The following is a 20,213-nucleotide window of genomic DNA, read 5'->3' on the forward strand; positions in this document are numbered from 1 at the left end:
TTCATGAATAACTTTATTGTTTAGGCAATTTCCAGCAAGCTGTTTTTCTGCGTCATAGTCGCTAATTTATTTTTATCTGGAGCTACAGGGCTCCAAATTGAGTTCCGTAAATTTTCCCTGAAACTAGACTCATATACCATTTCACCATAAAAATTTCAGAATTTTTAACCCAGCCAATTAGTACAGTTTATTCATTAAACCTTCCCCTGTTTCACTGCCCAACGGTTCTGACCCTTTCTCACTAAAATTTACTTAACTCTCTGTAAAAAATTTGAAAAATGGGTTTTCTTGTTTCTAATAAAAATAGACTCAATAAGGATTCCAGGGATATAAATTTCATGCCATAATTATTTTTTTACAATTTTTGGTAATTTTCCAAAGTTAGAACAGGGGATCTCGAAATCAATCCAGCCCTGTTTTAGTAAAATTCAGATATCTCCAAAAATACAACTCTTTTGCTTATTCTATTTCTTTCATATGAAAACAGACACATCCAGCTTCAATTTCATATATTATTCAGCTTCCCATTCATTTTCCACCATTTATGGTGATTTTTCAAAGTTACCCAACTGCTGTTGTTCAACACAGTTTATAATTAAATCGTTCCTTTTTCGTTTTTGATATTTTCTCCCATCTCATACATGGATCGATTTAGTGTCCAACTCAATATTTACCCCATAAAATTTTCCACCATATGGCAATATTCACCTTCCACACTTTTTTGTTGAACACTCGGAATGTTAACCGTTATTGGTGGATCTCGCACTTAGCACCACCACTGAATCGGGGAATCATCACTTAGCAACCCCTCGGGGAATCAGCACATAGCAACCCCCTTTTCATTTCAAATATACAATGGATATCGCACTTAGCAACCCCTCGGGGGAATCAGCACATAGCAACCCCCTTTCACATTTTAAAGATATGGTGGATATCGCACTTAGCACCACCAATGAACCGGGGAATCAGCACTTAGCAACCCCTCGGGGGAATCAGCACATAGCAACCCCCTTTCACATTTCAAAGATATGGTGGATCACGCACATAGCACCACCCATAAATCGGGGAATCAGCACACAGCAACCCCTTTTATATACAACATACTACGGCTTATTCCGAGTGTTCAACCCATAACCCATATATTGCAACCCTTTATCACCTTTCCCGATTTAACAACATTTTTAGGATATTGCCAAACATTTATTTTAATTCCAAATAAATCTCAACATATATTAAATAATATCAAAATAATACATTAAGTCACGTGTTTACTTACCTCGGTGCAAAATATCGTAATTTTGCACTTTACTCCACTATCTTTTCTTTTCCTCGTTTGATATACTCTTCACGTCTTTCTTGATCTATAATAGCAAATTTAACTCGTTTAAAGTCCACATTTATTAAAATAATCCACCACCCAACTTTTTGAAAATTACAATTTTGCCCCCAAACTTTTGCATAATTACACTTTTGTCCCCAAGCTCGGAAATTAAACTTCATCACTTATTCTTAAGTTTTATAACATGCTGAACATTTTTCCCTTCTATGGAAACATCAAATTCCCACTCCAACACATACTTTTGAATATTAATTATTTTTACCGATTATGTCTATTTACCCGTTTTCGCTTAAAATTGCTTAGCAAAAGTTATTTAACATAATCTCTAGCTTCATATTCCACCATAAAACAGCAAAATAAACACATTTCACCTATGGATATTTTTCCAAATATGAACCCTAACATGAATTAATGGTAGAATAAGCTAAACCAAGTTACCGGGACTCCAAAAATACGAAGAACATTAAAAACGGGGCTTAGAATCACTTACTATGGAGCTTGAAAGCTTAAAAACCCTAAATATGGCTTCCCCCTTGCTGATTTCGTTCACCATGAAGAAGATGAGCATATTTTGCCATCTTTTTCCCATTTAATTCTATTTAATAACCAAATGACTAAAATGCCCCCATTTAAAAAAAATCTATTTCACCCATTTCTTATGTCTATTTTTGTCCATCAACTAACTAATGGTCTAATTACCACATAAAGACCTCCAATTTAAAATTTCATAACAATTAGACACCTCTAAGATGTAGAACTCAACTTTTGCACTATTTACAATTTAGTCCTTTTGACTAAATTGAGTGCCCAAACGTCGAAATTTTCGAACGAAATTTTTACGAAAATTTTCCGTGAAATTGTAGATCATAAAAATATAATAATAACCATATTTTCCCTCGTCGGATTTGTGGTCCCGAAACCACTATTCCGACTAGGCCCAGAATCGGGCTGTTACAAGTCCCCTTTATCTTCTTTTAATCTATAATTAGACTTTCATACCTTATTCAATTTAGTCTTTTTTTCTAATATCTATTAACTAAGCTAAATTCACCCAATTTGAACCTAATTAAACACTCAACTAGACTCATGATTACTCCTAATAGTTATTTACGAACTCAGTTTACTAAGACGGAGGCCCTATAACTCACTTTTCCGGTGCTTGTAAATTTTAGGTCATTACAATTCAAAATACAATTCAGGATTTTTCTTAACTTTTTATTCTTAACCTGCTTTTTTATGTTTATTTTCTTTATCAAGTTTATATTATTTATAGGATTCATGAGGAACTAATCCTCTTTTATTAGCGAGTGGAAGTGTGATTAATTAATTTTTATATACGGTTTCTTAGCAAGCTAATTGTTTTGGATAGGAAGAACTTAAACCCTAAGCCTGACAACCATAGAAAGTCATCTAGGTGGGAATTAACCCAAAATTGGTATTGCCTATCCGTCAACCCCTTACCCCAATTCGGTCTGGACTGTGAGGTCAAGAGATAAGTTGTTACTGTCGACTAGTTAGTTTAGTGGAAGATCGAGAGGTCTTGCTAGGTAAGCGACTAGTTGATTGAGTAGAAACCTGAAATAGGAATTAGTTATGACCACCGCAGCGAGCTAGTCACCCATGCTTAGATTTGATTGAGTTTACATATTAATTCTCCATTTTCATTATTTTATGCATGTTTATTTATTTTATTATAGAAACAAATATTTTTCACGTTATACTTTGTCGTACTATAATTTATTTACAGTACTAATTAGATCTATTTATGTTTAGGTTAATATTAATTTAGTACTCGCCTCCTTTGGGTACGATCCTCGGAGTACTCACTTTCTTCGTTATAATAACTATATTACAACCTGACCTGTGTACTTGTAGACACCGCCTCAATTCCATATTTTTAGTAGCAGTATTCACACTCTGGATGTTAGTACGTTCAGAGGCGGTCAAGCTGTAATCATTATTTTGGACTAAGAGTCAAACGTAAGAGTAGTCAAAGGGTAATTATACTAAAGTTAGGAAATTCAAGTTGCTTTTCTATTCTTAACACCATCCATGCACATAATTTTTTCCTACTTCTACTACGACTAGGGAATTCTAAGAACACCAAAACACTTAGTCCCTATAAATTAAGCTTTTTCTTTCGAAATTTCATATTCTTTTGAATGATAAAATTCTCTCAAATTTCTTTATCGATTATCTTGTTATCAAAGTTTTTACCTAGAACTTAGCTCTTAGAATCTAAGGTAAGACTCCATTTATCTGTTCTGTTGATGTTTAGAAGTAATTAAAAAAGGTTCATAACAAAGGAAACTAGGTTCGCCAAAAGATTGGCATGTGCAAACCTAGGTTCGATTGTGTTTATGTATGAGTTTTAATGTGCTTTATGCTATTAGTGACTTGTGTATGTTTGTGGAATTGCAAACCTAACAGAACTGTATACAAGCAAAGGCAAGGGAAAAGTGAAGCTTGTTTAAAGTTTCAGCAAATTGGTGAGTGTTCAGAGATCGCTACATATGTGTGCGAACCATAGTATTAATCAGGAGCTTAGGGTTTTAACCTAAGTTTTGAGAGTAAGTTTTTTCTAAACTCTATTTTGAGATTATATATGTGTTTTTATGAAGAATGATATGCGAGCTCTATATTACAAACTCAATATGAATAGTGTTTTGCAAGCTCCTCATGATTTGTGAGCTCTATGTTTTAAGTATTTGTTTTGAAACTATAATCTTTTGAAACTGTTGGATATAATGACATGCCATAGGATTGTGAGTACTCACATTATGTTTTGGGTGAAAGGCCTTGGGAGAGGTTGGAGAGATAAGGGAATGTCGAGCTAAGCTCCATTCAATGGAACATGTTGGTGTGTTTGGAGAGTGTTTAACTTTATGCTACATTTATGGGACATGTTAAAACTTATTAAGGCATTCTAAGGCGTTATAAGGAGATTCGCTTATCTAACAGGAAAGAACATGTGAATAAGATTATGTTTTCTGAAATATTATGTTTTACTAAATTTAAGCTATCTGGAATATTGAATAATAATATGTTAAATTTCAACATCTGAAGCCCCGATGCTGTGACAAATTCAGCATCGAGCCTAACAAGAACAAATTGGGAGGCTCACACTTAAAAAATGTCACATCAGCTTTTAGGATTGACCCATCTCTTAATTAAATGCTGATAATGACCAAAAATCAAAAAAAAATAGACTATGTGAAAATGTAAATGCCCAAACACTCCCAAGAGGACAAAAATATAATAGAAAAGGGAGTTGACCTAGTCCACAATATTTTAGGGCGATATAAATGTCAGAGTATGCCTAAAGACCAATCATGAGATGATTGTAATAACATACTTATTTAATCTCGTTTATTAATATAAGGCATAGCCATTATTATTTCAGTTTATTTTCTATGTATATAAATAAATTGTTTTATAATAATGTCCTGAGAATAATATGATTGTTTTTAAAAGGTCCTTAGTCGAGTATTATTGTGGGCTTGGACAACAATAATGCATTAAGACTAACGTGTAATTGATTGATGAAAAAGTGTTGTTTTTGACATGAGATGTCAAAATCAATACATGAGTATGTGTATTAAAGAACAACATATTGGACTGACCCGCTATGAGTATGTTTTTTGGATTATTAAGTAATAGTCACAACATTACTTATAGTGATTATTGTGTATACGATCCTCAAACTTGAGATCATCATTATCCTAACACTGTGAGTCGTATATTTTGATACAATCAAATGTCCACCATAACTGGTTGTTCTATAAAGGCTGATGTTGGATATACCATAATCTATGTAGTGGGATGTGATTGATCAATATAGAATTTGTCCCTCCTACATAATGGGAGCAATATCCTAGGCCACTTGATTGTGTGAGACTAGAAATGCATGGCCATGCTCGAATAAGTTGATATGAGATATCATACTTGTTAGTTTTTAATAGTCTACTCAGGATATCAAGAAACATTAGATGAGATATGAGTGTGGCTATTCCATAACTTGTGTCCATTTTAGATATAAAGGATAAAAGGATTTAAATACATGAAGGGTTGATTACAGAGATGTTATGTGAATCATGACTTTTTGTAACTTAGGTAGCAATGGTGCATTACTAGATGTCACTCATTGTTTGTAATATTAAAATCGTTCTAGTATTATTGCTAACGTTATAAGAACCTACAAGGTTACACCCTATGGTTGAAACTAACAGAATCCAAACATAGTTGGTATTGAGTTTAGTTGTCACATGAATTAAATTAATTATAGAATTAAATCAATTAGGCAATTAAATATTGGATGAATTAATATGTACAAGTATGTTGTACACATAATGAAAAATATGGTTAAATTAATATATGGATTTGATTCGTATAAAATTTAACTAACAATAATTTACTGAAATCCTTGTTATAATTATTGTAATTATAATTTAGGATCAAATATTATTATAATTATTGTAATTGTAATTTTTTTGGTCAAACATTATTATAATTATGGCAATTATAATTATTGTATTCGATTAATTATTATAATTTGATTCATATAAAAAATATCAATTATTCCCGAATTAGGATATATAAGGTTTTTAAAAAACCTTATATACTTGAAAAATAAACTGTGTGAGGTCTAGTAGCCGTAAAGAGATATTTCTCTCTTTGAAAAAGTTTTAGAGAGTACTTACCGTTCGTTGTCACATCGGGTGGATTACGTAGAGGCCGAAACTTTTCATAGCGGCTTGGAATCGACATACAATAGCGTAATCTGTTTCTTTGATTTTTTAGACGATTAAAGGTAATCGTTCATACCCTTTTTACCTCGATTCGTTCATTGCACATGGATCCTTGGATGTGATTGCCGGATTTATTTTTTTCGCTGCGTCATGGGGTGTACCAGTGATCCAACAATAAATATCACACTTTTAGAACAAAGAAGGAGAGCCATTAGGTACAAAATAGAACATAAATTTTTAGAAAAAAGAAAGCCAGAAAAGAAGAAGAGAAGAAAAAGAGGAAAAAAGATATAAGAATGACTTGAAGAAACCACCTTATTCGGCTCAACATCTCTTCAGCTTTCTCTTTCCCTTTTATTTATTTTATTTTGCTATTTTGAACCATGACTGAATTTTGCTTTATTTTTTTTAATTCGGTATGGGCTAAACATTTGTTAGTTAGAATAATTATGGAACCCTAATATGAGATTATTGGTACTTTGATAAGGATGCTTGTTGTAATATAAGGTTTATTCATTCAAGTGTTATTCATCTTTAATACTTGTTATTGCTTGATCAACATTAGTGGGTAGTTGAGTTAATTTTGAAAAGGTTGTAATTAATGGATGTAAAACTTGAATGGTGCATGATTAATTTCTTTGATTTTAAATGTGTAATGATATAAACATATATTGTTAATGTGCATAATCCTATAGGAATGGTGCTTGCAATTATATTATTGACATTAATTTGGCATAGACATTTGTTAAGTTAGTTATAGGATTGAGTATAGTGACTTCGAGAGAAGCCTATAAATTGTTGATTTGGATTAATAAACTGACTTGACGCCACAGCATTGTTACCAATAATTACATATTGGAGGAAATAATTATTCTGACTCTTCAATTTATTGTTATTAATTAATGTTACTGCTTTTAAATTGCTTTGCATATCAATCAAATTTTTATTTATATGACGATCTTAAGTAAAAAGATAAAAATTGTAAAACCTATATTGTTTCCTAAAAAGTATCAATTCAAAGTTTGCAAACCATAAAAATACTTATTAAATGAAGTTAACACTTAATGGTTAAGACCTAATCACTACAAAAATCTTTTCTACTCTTTTCATCTTTTACTAAAAATTTTAAAATTATTGATTCACTCAGTAGCGAGGTGTAATGGAGTCTCATGGGTTATGGTACTCTTAAAATAGTAAAATTTTAATTTAGGCTATTTATAATTTATAATATTTTAAATTAGTAATAGTAAAATTGTACTTTAGGCCTTCCAAAAATTATAAAGATATAAGCTATTAAAATGATAAAATTACATTTTTACAACCTAAAAATATACAATTTAATTCTGCCTCCAAAAAAAATTTTCAGGCTTCGCCACTGGATTCACTCCTCTTGATAAATTCGATTTACCGAATCAAAATTGGATCAATTTAACCGGTTCAATTGCATAAATTATTAAAAAGGTAAAAAAAATATATATAAAATATTTTAAAAAATAGAGAAATTTGATTCAAACAGTTTAACCGATTTGTGAGTCAACCAATTTAATCTCTTATTATGGATCGATATCTTAATTGATTTCGGTCCCACTGATTTGACCGGTAGGTCCGATTTGGTTCATAAAAGAGTTAAACTCATTCTAAAATTTTCCATTTATTTTGTAAACTACTTTTAGCCAATGCTTTTTAAAACAACCCATTGATCAAATTGATTAAGTTATTGATTTGTCAATTTAATCTATTTAATTAAAAAATTATTAAAAGTTTTAAAAAAATTCAATCGATATTTTACTCAAGAGTCCATACTGATTTTTGATCTAAACTATTTAAAATTATTTTTCAAACCGATACTTCAAACTATTTTCGATTAGACATTGAGGTCCGGTTTGGTTCAGAAATCCTTTATTTTTGCAATTGACTGGTAATTGACTTTCACGATTGGAAAGACTTGGCGTCAATAGTCACACCATTGACGTGGCTATATCTTATTGGTGGTGGATCGTTATATCTAGCTCCACCGTTAAGAGGTTCGATTTTTTTTAATAATAATTTTGTAGAAAAAACAAGCATAAAAAGAAAAACTTGAACACTACCAGATCTAAAGCCTAAACCACTCTGAAAAAGGAAAACAGGCCGTTTGAAAACATTTCGGCAATTTTCATTTAGAAGCTAAAAGGAAATTAGGGTTTTGGATCTGGAATAGCGAAAATGAATATATTCAGATTAGCAGGTGATATGACTCACCTGGCCAGCGTTCTCGTCTTGCTCCTCAAGATCCACACCATCAAATCTTGCGCCGGTAACCCTTGTTTCCCCCCCCCCTTTTTTTTCTTTGATACTGGTTTTGTTAGGTTTCGAATTTCAATTTTACAGCACTTGTGAATTGGCACAGGTATTTCTTTGAAGACGCAAGAACTTTACGCCATCGTTTTTGCTAGCCGTTACTTGGACATTTTCACTGATTTTATATCTCTTTACAACACTTTGATGAAATTAATATTTTTGGGAAGCTCCTTTTCGATTGTTTGGTACATGCGTAGTCATAACGTTGTTCGGAGGTCTTACGATAAAGCCCAAGACACTTTCCGCCATTATTTTATTCTATTGCCTTGCCTACTCTTGGCGCTTTTCATTCATGAGAAATTCACCTTCAAGGAGGTCTCTCTCTCTCTCTCTCTCTTTTCTTTTCTTTTTTTTTTAAAGAAAAATATGGTTCATTTAAAAAAAAAGATTTATTGGACTTATGGAAAATGGGGTTCCAGGTAATGTGGACTTTTTCGTTGTATCTAGAAGCTGTTGCCATACTTCCTCAGCTTGTACTCCTGCAAAGGACTAGAAACATTGACAATCTGACCGGCCAATATGTGTTCCTTCTTGGGTATGCTTTAGTCCAATGTTCTTAAACTAATAATTATTTTATACATTGACGATATCTTAGATCTTCTGCTATGTTTTGATCATTTTAGGTCAGTGCATTTGTTGTTTGAATTGGTTCTGCCTATTGTTTTAACATTTAATCATATATTAAGCTTCACGTGACAATCTGTAGTTTGAACCAGGGGCTTTTGAGTTCATGGTCTCAGTATCAAAACTTTGGGCTTTCCTTTGCATTGCATTTTGGATTCTTAAGTACTTTTCCTGTTCTTTAGGACTCAATGAAGTGTATGATCTTTGTGAGTTCAAAATTTCCCAACCTTATGAAGGTTTATATTTGAAGTTTCAAGAGATAATGACTTGGGATTTTTGCTGCTCATGATATGATACGTTTACTCTTCATTAGATTAGATATCCTTTTTGCCGTAGCCTCGAACCATAAGGGAAAAGAACAATAGGCTTGAATCAGAGAGTTATAGCCTACATTGAAGAAAGCTAGAATTTTGGTAAACTAAGATTAAAAACTTGATGCTGTTATTCTGCATATGATTCTAAATGCACTGGTAGTATAATATGCAGTATGGTTTTAGAAACAAATGCATCATTAACCTTAATATGAAATTTTGAATTAAAACTTGAAGCATTTTTTTTTTAGAATATTTACTTGATGATGTCTTAGGTGTGTAAAGGACTGATTTTTCCTTTTGGTAATCAGATAAGGTGTAAATGATTTTTGTGTTATGGACAGATTTGCTTATTGGTCTTTCTCTTATATTGCAGTGCATATCGAGGATTATACATTCTTAACTGGGTTTATCGATATTTAACTGAACCACACTATGTCCACTGGATACGTAAGTTTTTCTCTCTCTCTCTCTCTTTCTCTCTCTCTTTCTGAGCATGTACTCTTTGAATGTTCTACGTTCGTCATTGCATATGAATTTGTTTATGTCTTATTTTATATTGTTGGGATTTCTAGGACCTCTTTGTCTACCAATAGTGGTTGTTACATCATTCAAAACTTAAACATAAGTTGCTATGATTTGAATTGTTGTCTGCAACATATTACATATGTTGATATGATGATCTTGTTACCATAAAATAATAATTTTACTCTTAGTATCTAGTACGAAAAATAACTGTAACTGTAATTCAGAAAGCAATTAGGGTTGTATGGTTGTTAAATGCTTCAGCTGGTTTTGAAGTCTGGACTTAGCTTTTTCTCCCTGCCTTGCACAATTAGACAGATCGGTGATTATGGAGTTACTTTGGCAAAAATCTTTAGCATCCTCCTGGTGATATTTGATTAGCATCAAGTTGGTTTCGAAGTTTTTACTTAGCCTTTTCTCCTTGCCTTGCACAATTAGACATGTTGGTGATTGTGGAGTTACCTTAGCAAAAACCTTTAGCATCCTCTTGGTGATATTTGATTAGCTACAAGCAACACAACATGTTTTATTAGTACTAGTAGCTTTGAAATTTTGAAGAGGGTACCATGTTCTTCTGTCACCATAGTTTTAGCGTTATGTGGTGTAATGACCTTTAGAAGACATTCGGGCTTTGAAGATTTGTTTGCAGCTCTTAAGTTATCCCTTGGTTTAGGAATGGTTCAAACTGATGACCAACTTTATCATACTTAATGAAGCTAATGCTAGAAAATTTTAACTCCTTTCCTCAAAACTGGCTTATTGGATATATGCCCAAAGGCCTCTTGTCTTGCAATGTGTGATTGAAACACCCTGCTTCCTTGGAGTACTTTATTTGATTTCTCACACCTAGACTTGTTACAAGCTAGCTCACCTTCTTACCCCCCACTAAGGCACTCAGTGTGGCTTGTCATGGCTAGTCACCTGGCCTACCTTGCTTAATCCCTTGTTGGGGTGCTTGGCATGGGGTTTGGTAGTTAAGGGTTGGCTTGATACCTCTTGTCATACGATTATTACTCTCTCCAGCTCTCTGCAAATTTGCCTTATTGGGGTTTGCAAACCTTTCCTTTCTTTTTTGATGATAGATCAAAGCATCTTGTTTGGTTTACAAGTGGTATCAAGGTTAATTTGTCTTGGTATTCATGGAGTTCTTGTTGAAAAAAATCTAGTTCGAAAATAATTTTCTTTCACAGTGGAAAAATAAAATTTTAAAAAATTGAGTCGATTTGTAATATTTATAGCAATAAATTTTTTTTCTGAAATATGCCTGTGCTTTGAGTGAGACGGATCCTTCTCGTTCTTGACTTTTAATCGAACAATCTTATCCGCTATTCTCGTACCATGAACTGCTTCGAGTGTGGGCTCGAATAATTTCAAATCAAACACAAAATAAAAATCATTTCATTTACTTTCAGTACCTATTGAAAGTAAATCTTCCACTCTTATAGAAATCGATAAAATTGTTATTCCCGAAAAATAGAATTTATATTTAAAAATAAATTTTCACTACTTTTGGGCAGAATAATATCTCAAAAGTTGTGTAACTTATTATATTTTTAACTCTATCAGTGTTATCTATGTATAGAGAGAGAGGAAGCCTATACTTGAATAAGTAGAATGTATTATGATGGAGATTTAGGCCTCTCCTGGATTCAATTATATGTGTTTCCTAAACTTTTAACCTAACACTTTATAATTTAAACCAAGTAAATGTTTTTCTATTTCTCAAAATGTACATTATTTATTAAATTAAATTAATTAATTTTCTAACTTAAATAATTTTCTTAATTTAATTTTAATTCTGTTAAAATCATGACAACCTTACTGTTATAAAAAAATATATTTAATTTTTACATTCAACGGATTTTATAATAATCAATTAATTTCATTTCGTTTTTGAATTTCAATTATTTCTTTAAATAATAATTCAAAAAAATTAAATTATTTCTCAAGTCATTTTTATACTAAGTGAGAAACCATATTTGTTTTCGAATGTAACTCATTTCTTTAATTTTATCATTTTTATTAATTTCTCTCTATTTGATTCAAAATTGCAATTCATTTATGGTTTCAATAAGGTAAAGGATGGATCAATTGAACATATGTGATTAGGGCTCAAATTATTTATAATTAAGTTCTAGCTTTTCGTCTATGAATTATAAACTTATTTAGTCGCAAAATTATTTCACTATAGTATCGTTACTAAGCTCTCCCTACTGACATATCATTACGAAAGCTAGTCAATCAGTGCTTGTCTAATGATCTTATTATAAGTGTGTTACCCCCATAATATATCATTCATCTCTTAGAGTTAATTACTATCAAATAATAATTAAATCATTCTTCACAAAAACAAACGATATTTGGTTACGTTTATTTTTCATCTACCATGTAATCTTAATAAGAGATGTCATTTACCCATGTCTTAGGCTATGAATTACATATATTCAAACTTGGGTTTTTACTTAAATTAAAATATACGAGTCACGCATATATAGTTTATCATCCATTCAGGATTAAGATAGTTTAGATTATGAATGTTAAAAGTGAATAAATCCACAAACGGATTCAGGATTTATTTTGCGTGAGTTCAATTCGATGTACTGTCACTCCAGTCAGTCACATCTATATTTTAATCTTTGTGAGTTATCCGCTCCAACATTCAAGACAAAACATCTTCCTAATTAGACTTGATAGACGACGTGTTAGTCTTTCAATCTGTTTGTTTATTTTTTATTAGATTAAGGACATGTTTAAATTCATTTACTAATATAAATTGTCTTTTCGTATTATGATCCGATCATGTAATACTGTTAAATATTAGACAACCGGTGAGCTGATATTTATTTTTATTTTACATGTAAAAATCACGGGAAGTCAATATACAAAGAGTACTAATGTAATTATGAATAATTTTATTAAAATAATTTGTTCGAAAAAATATAAATGTAGATAGATGAAAATATTAAACTTAGAATATCAGATACAATAATTCTGACTTTCGTTTTATGCTCTATTGTTTACTTCTTACTTTAGTTTCTTTCTAATTGATTCTTTTATGGCTCTCACTTTCAGCTTGGATTTCTGGGATTGTTCAGACCCTCCTTTATGCAGACTTTTTCTACTATTACTTCGACAGGTAAAAGAAGTTTAAATTTTTTTCATACACATGCTTGTTCGTTTCTGAAACTGTCTCGTTTATATTCAAATGCTTCATGATGGTTGCAGCTGGAAGAACAACAAAAAGCTCCAGTTGCCAGCTTGATTCCCCATGCAAAGGATTGCAAGTATCTGAACTTTTGTGGAATTTTGTTTTTGATGAACGCTCATCCCATTTCACATGTCATTTAGAAATATATACCTTTCCAGATAAAAACACAAACAACAATTGTTTTTCTTTGAACAGTTAGTTTATGCAATTAACTGTAAGAGATGGTATGGTATCTGCTAAATCTTAATTTTTTGTTCACCATTAACACTATGTTTGGATTAAAATCAGTAAAAGAGAAAAGTAAATGAATTTATCTTATTTGAATACTTAAAACTCGTATGTGATAGAACAGAAACTGAATGGATAGAATAAATTAGTTAAAGGACGATAAGCAAGTGATTTTAATCATTGAAAGTATCACTTGAATAAAAAATATTTTATTTATTTATATTATTAATATTTTACAATTTTTTACCTAAATTTATTTTTTAATTAATCTAATAGTTACAAATATGATCTTAAGATACTTTACTAAATATTTAATTTGAAAATTATATAATAAAATAATACAAAATATGATTAACAAAATAATACTTGCTTATATATAGTATTAATTATTAAAAACTTATTTTTAATATAATAAATATTAATTACATATATTATTTATTAATAATTGCCTTATTTATAAGGTTTTTTCATTTTTCATTATTAATAATTATATATTAAATATTTTTAATTATAATTTCCATAATTCGATTTTTTTAAATAAAAATATATATTTTACAAAAATCATAAAAATTTTAAAATCATAATTTTTTTATAAATAATTAGAAAAATTAGAGAAATCTAAAAATATATAATTATAAAAATATATATAAATACATAAAAAATTATATATATATATTATATACATGTAAACAGATAAAAATTTCTGTTAACATAAATCTGATTCAAAAATAGATAAATAAAAACTTCCTGGTTTTGGCTAAAGTTAAATTCACAAAGAAACACCAAATAAACATCCTGAAATTTGGGAAGAAAGCTACAATTACAGACAATCCACTAAGCAATAACAGGCTAAAGTTATCATTTTTAAGTTGAAAGAACTTCAAGATGTAATAGCCCAATTTGCCCGGGTCCCATTCAGAATAAACAAAAAAAAAACAAAAAATAATAAACAATAATTAAATGTCCACAGTCTAAATACTTGGGCCCAACGTGGCTCAAACCGTTTTAACCTAAACTACCCAAATTTAACCTAACCCCAAGCCCAACTACTAAACCCAATTGGCCCAAACGCTAAACCCAATTAACCTAACTAATGTGCAGAAACAGTAAACCCTAACAAACTTGTGTGCCACTCCTTACTCACACAGCAGCTAGCCACACGCCACCACCAACGCGCCACGTTGGTCCCCGTACCGCCAGCTGGACTCTTCCATACCTGTAGTGAGGACAAACGAACACAGGCTCTGCCTTCGCATGTACGCCACCGCCACGCACCACGCCTCCACCGCGCCACGTAACCGTACGGCCGTACCCGCAAATAGAGCAAACAACGCAACAGAAAAGAGAAATTTTATTTTTCATATTCATTTTTTTTTCTCGGCCTATAAAACAAAAGGCGAGACCTTTGTAATCTTTTTACGGACACACGCAATATCAATACACAAAGAGAATAAAAAAGGGACTGAGTTTTTGAAGGTGATTCTTCAAAGTTTTCCGTTTTTGAAGGTGATTCTTCAAAGTTTTCCTTTCCTTTTTTCCTTTCCGTCATTCGGTTCTTTTTCCGATTCATATTTCTTTGCTTTTTCCTCTTTTATCAAACATATATAAGAATAGATATAGAATAAAAAGGGAGAAATTACCTTTTAACAGCGCCGGTGGATCTTCGCTCCCTCCGTCGCCGTCGGAGTCTGGGTGGAGATTAATCGGCATTCGGATGGCCAGATTTTTAAGGAGAGCGGCTAGGGTTTTGGCCAACCTGATTTAGGAACTGCTAAACAGGGGTTTAGATTTTGGTTTTAAAGGAATCATAGAATGGCACCGCTTGAAGCTTGATTCAATAGCTTCAAAACAGCGCCGTATTGGCCATTACCCAGCAATCCGCGCGCGACCCGACCTGCTCCATGGGGGATCCGCGCGCTCCTGTTAAATGGGTTATTTTTCCCTCAACTCCCTCCACATTGGAAATGTGTTCCAATTTGGGCCGTGTCAAGGCGCTGCGTTTTGAGGGAAGGGAATATTTCCTATTTGGCCCTCATGTTATCCGTGTGTCGTATTTTGGCCCTCAGTTTTGTTTTATTTTTGTTTTTTTCCCTTTAATTTTGTTTCAAATTCAATTCAATCCTTATTAGTTGATTTAAATTCGCTTGTTTGTTTATTTATTTAATTATTTATTATTATGATATTTTTAACTTAAAATTTAATATTACTGGAATGTTTAAACTTATTATTATTTTTATATTAATCCAATATATTTTATACATTTTTAATGATTTTATTTTATAATACTTTTTAAAATTCACTATACAATAATATTCTTATACAATGCTCTATCTATATATGTATATACAGTTCATATTAAACTATTTTCACACATACATGTACATATACTATATTACCGATTTCATATTATTATATATATTTTTATTTATTCCTATATTTATATAATTATTTTCTTTTAAAAGCCCTACTTTATATATTTCATTTATTTCAACCTTTTTTTATATATATTATTATGTATATATTATCATTCATATTGTTATTAACATCTTCATTTCACATGTGTAATATTATTTAAATTAATATATATATATATTATTTCATGTATTTTGGTTTTCTTCGTATACAATATTCACCTTAAACTTCATTTTGATAGTTTTTTATGGTATTTATTTTTTTATCTTCATTTTTGACTTATTTTAAACTCATATATGTATATTGTTTATTTTAAATTTTACACATATAACTCATTTTTTATTGATAATTCGTTTATTCTTTGGATGTCGATATTATTAGCATTGGCATAATGTATGATTGAGATTATTGTTACTATGTTTGTTTGTATTTGCCTATTGATTATTCGCAATTCATTAGTGTATGTTATTTACAAATCATCCTTTATGTTGTACATTATTATTCAATCGTTTTTTTATTCATTCAAAAGATCACAAATGTCAAAGTCATTTCATACAAAAGTTTTCAAAATACGCAATACTCGAAATTTAGAATCCTCGAGAGAATTGAGCCCTAACGTATTGGGTTCCAATTTTACTCGTTGAATCTAAATAATCGAAAATTTTCTTTAATCAAAACACATAAATAAAAACCCATTCTCGAGAATTCGGTACATCATGTCCTAATGTATTGAATGTGACATGTCGTTTTCTCGAAATGAAGATTTTTAATAATAATAAGGGATATATTCAATGCTAGGAATTTTGAGAAATTGTGCCCTAACGTATTGGATTTCAATTTTTCATCTGACTTAAAGCAATTGAATATCCCTTTTTGACTTTACCACAAGAGTTTTGAAAATCAAAAGATAAGCTCATTCTTGAGGACTAAAAATGTCGTGTCCTAATGTATTGGGCATGACATTTCATTACTCCGAGATGAGAAGGTCTTTAGCATTCACATCGATTTATCCAAGCATCTTTTATAAAATTAACATTAATAAAAAATGAAGGATCGTATTTTAAAATCTTTTCAAATTCTCGACATTAAGACATTAAACAATCAATTCGGTACCAATTTTGGGCGTTACGAGGGTGCTAACCCTTCCTCGTGCGTAACCGACTCCCGAACCTATTTTCTCAAAATTCATAGACCTAAAATCATTTTCAAGGTGATCCGATCACGCCTCTTTAAGATATCAGTGACGACTCCAATTTTCATTTTTAAGTCAACAACCAAATTTTTATTTTTAAAAAAAATGTGGTTTCTACACTAGATATAACTCAAATCACAAGCAATCAAAGCTAAAGACAGAAGAAAAATTGCATTGAAAAACACCCAAATTTTGCAGAGCTTGTTAAGCACCTTAACTGTTGCTATCAAAACTTTGCTGCAAATGCCACTACATATCATACGCCCGAGATGAAGCTCGTCGCAGAAACTCGCCGGAAGTAGATGGAATCGTACTATCCAAACGAAGCGCCCTTTCAACCTCTTCTTTCTCACCATCATCAACATCATCATCATTACCACCACGACCATCTTCTTCTCTTATCCCCACCGTTGAAATTACATTTACAAACAACAACTCGGCTCAATCTCCCTCTAGGCATCATACTGAAGAAAGACGACAAGCAGGAAGACGAGTATTGGTGGCAAGCGAAAATTTTATGTATTTTTATATATTTTTAAATCTGTATATGTTTTTATAATTATATAAATTAGAGTTTTCTAATTTTTCTATTTATTTTAAAAGTTTTTATAATTTTTAAAAAAATAAAATTTTTATTTTTTTTAAATCATTAGCAGTGTTAGGTGTTACTATCCAAAAGTGTCAAGCGTACCAAACCTAACATTATTACAAAAAAGTACTAAAAACCATGATGGAATGAAAATTCCAACATCAAATTTGGGACAAAAAAAAACCCTATAATTACCATGTTGGGAGAAAATGAGAAATTGAGGAGGCTAAATGAGTATTTAAACCTTATTTTTTCCACCAATCGTCTGTTTCTTCTCTGCTTTTTACTTTTTTGTTATCCCTTTCCACATCTTTTTCGCTCTCTTTTCAGAAACCTTTACAAACCCAATCTTCCGACGAGTTCACCATTATTTGTTGCCGCCGACCAACTTCTTTCACTCTCCAAAAACTATCACAAGTGGATCTTCATTTCTCTCTTTGATACTTTAATTATCTTCTCCTAAATTAACCTCTAAAATAATAAATCTAATTTTAAAGAGAAAACAAATAAAAATCTCAAGTTTTCACTTTTACGTCTCAACTGGAGATTATCAACTGCTTTTAGATGATGGCATGTTTGTGTTTGAGTATTGAGGAAGATGTTGATTTTATAGTCTCTTTAAGTTTCACTTCTATGTCTCTTATTCTTTTAGATGATTGCATGTTTGTGTTTGAGGAAGATGTTGATTTTATGGTCTTTTTAAGTTTCACTTCTATGTCTCTTCTTATTTTTTTTAGATGATTGCATAAGATATTGATTTTTATGGTCTTTTAAAGTTTTTTTTTTCAGCTGGCTGTGCTCCGGCATTACTATTTCCAAAGTTAGTTAGTTCCCTCTCCCTTGCCCCCTCTTTTTTTCTAATCCCCTCTACAGTTTTCTGTTGGGTTTGTCCACCGTTTTAAGTGGGGGATAAAATTATACCTAGCTTTTCTTTTGTTATTCGATGACACTTATAATTAGCGCTCAACGCTTCAAGCTAATCGAGTTGACGAATCTTATTTTATTATTTTAATTTAATTTAAATTTTTTTAATGGAGTCGAGTCGAATCTAATCAAGTGAAATTAAAAAAATTAAATATGTCAAATTAAAGTCTTGTTAGAATATAACTGATTCCATGTTAGAGCACATAAATTTGAAACCATATATATATTTGAAAACTTTTCCAAATTAAAATAAGATATTTTAGTATGATAAAACTTGAATCATTAATTAATTCATTTAGCTCTCAAAAGTATTATTCGACCTGAAGACCCGCTCGAAAAATGAGGGGGTTTGGGAAAAAATATAGGCTTGAATAATGGTCTTGGACAAAAAAATAATGCCTGTTTAGAAAACAAGCTGGGTCTCAGGTAAGGCTTTTTTGGCCCGGGCCCAAACTAAATTTGCAAAAAGAAAAAAAAATTGTTGTTTTCTTGCTATTTTCTTGTTATTTTTTCACTGTTTTGCTGCCATTTCACTATTATATTGTTACTATTTTGTTGTTATTGTTTCAATATTGTATAACTCTTATTTTATTGTTAATTTTGCTACTATTTTAGAGGCATTTGCTTGTTAAGTTGCACATATGTTAATGTTATTTAAGTATAAAAAAATTTTAATTTATTTTTTTGTTGGAAAATATTTATTTTAATATTTTTAGTGTTTTTGATATATTATATATTTTTTAAAAGTTGTTTATAGAAATTTAATATGGTCGGACTCAGGTTTTAGCATTTTTATCCGGGTTGGGATTGGACAAAATTTTAGACCCATTTTTTGGGCCAAGTCGGGCCCGGGCCTATCAAACGGACCTAAAATTTTATCAAGACCCAAACTGAACCTAGTCTGACCCGACCCATGAATAAATTTACTGCAGAGCATGGAATGAGGCCTAGATAGGAATCTTATTCAAGTAAACCAAACATGCTGTAATTATAATAAAAATTTACAATTATGATTTTTTTATGAAATTATTTTAAAAAGAGAGGGTAAATTTTTTTTTTATATCTTGATTTTTTTTTTGGCTTTACTTAGCTTTCTCTTTAAATTGGGGTAAATTAAAATTTGAGTTTTCAAGTGAATGTAGAGGATATTCAAATTTTTTTGGCTTTGCTTAAATTAAATTTCAATCCAAATAAAGAATTGGATAAACGTTTCCCTTCATTTCCTCTCCTTCAATCCAAAAATAGGATAAGTTGAATCTCTTCATATCTAACTTTATGAGCTCACTTAATTTGTTGAATTGAGTATTGGGCGATTTTATTTTAACTAAAAATCTTATCATACGTGTATGCGTGTGAAAACCAAAGTTTAGAACACAAATGTCTATTTAAAAATTACATACAATAAACAATGAAATGTATGGTTTTGTAACACTCCTCACTCGTCCTAACGTATGATATGAATGACAGGTGCTATCGGAGCACTTTCTAAACCATTGTCAAAATATTCTTTTAATAAAACACCATTTGACAACCTTATAGAATTTATTTAAAACAATTCTCAATGTTTAAGAAAAAATAATATACAATTTTGAAATCATTTTGGGTCATTGAAAACATGTTAGCACCCATCTAGTTTATAAACCAAATGTTTGAAGCTTATCGGCTTAAAGTGGAGTCATTTGGGTTGAGGAAAATAAGAGTTTTACTAAACTTGAAACTTTAAAAACATTTTCATAAAATCATTTATCCAAGTTTTGACAAATTAAAAGACTT

The 20,213-nt window shown here is 30.9% G+C and overlaps 1 protein-coding gene across 1 annotated transcript; it reads left to right on the forward strand.

The window, feature by feature from the left end:
* The first annotated feature begins 8,128 nt into the window (after positions 1-8,128).
* LOC107954685 (ER lumen protein-retaining receptor) lies at positions 8,129-13,327 on the forward strand. Its single transcript, XM_016890315.2, has 6 exons — positions 8,129-8,383; positions 8,477-8,742; positions 8,847-8,962; positions 9,739-9,812; positions 12,960-13,023; positions 13,113-13,327. Exons 1-6 carry the CDS (start codon positions 8,293-8,295, stop codon positions 13,147-13,149), a joined length of 648 nt encoding a protein of 215 aa, XP_016745804.1. The 5' UTR covers positions 8,129-8,292; the 3' UTR covers positions 13,150-13,327.
* Positions 13,328-20,213: the final 6,886 nt, after the last annotated feature.

Source organism: Gossypium hirsutum, chromosome D07, assembly GCF_007990345.1.
Source record: "Gossypium hirsutum isolate 1008001.06 chromosome D07, Gossypium_hirsutum_v2.1, whole genome shotgun sequence".
Lineage (NCBI taxonomy): Eukaryota > Viridiplantae > Streptophyta > Magnoliopsida > Malvales > Malvaceae > Gossypium > Gossypium hirsutum.

What these genes read in the sequence shown, in the direction of transcription:
- LOC107954685 (XM_016890315.2), top strand. Translation starts at nt 8,293, where the DNA reads ATGAATATATTCAGATTAGCAGGTGATATGACTCACCTGGCCAGCGTT. An exon ending in CACCATCAAATCTTGCGCCG is followed by an intron (nt 8,384 to 8,476) that starts GTAACCCTTGTT and finishes GAATTGGCACAG; the next exon opens with GTATTTCTTTGAAGACGCAA. An exon ending in CAATATGTGTTCCTTCTTGG is followed by an intron (nt 8,963 to 9,738) that starts GTATGCTTTAGT and finishes CTTATATTGCAG; the next exon opens with TGCATATCGAGGATTATACA.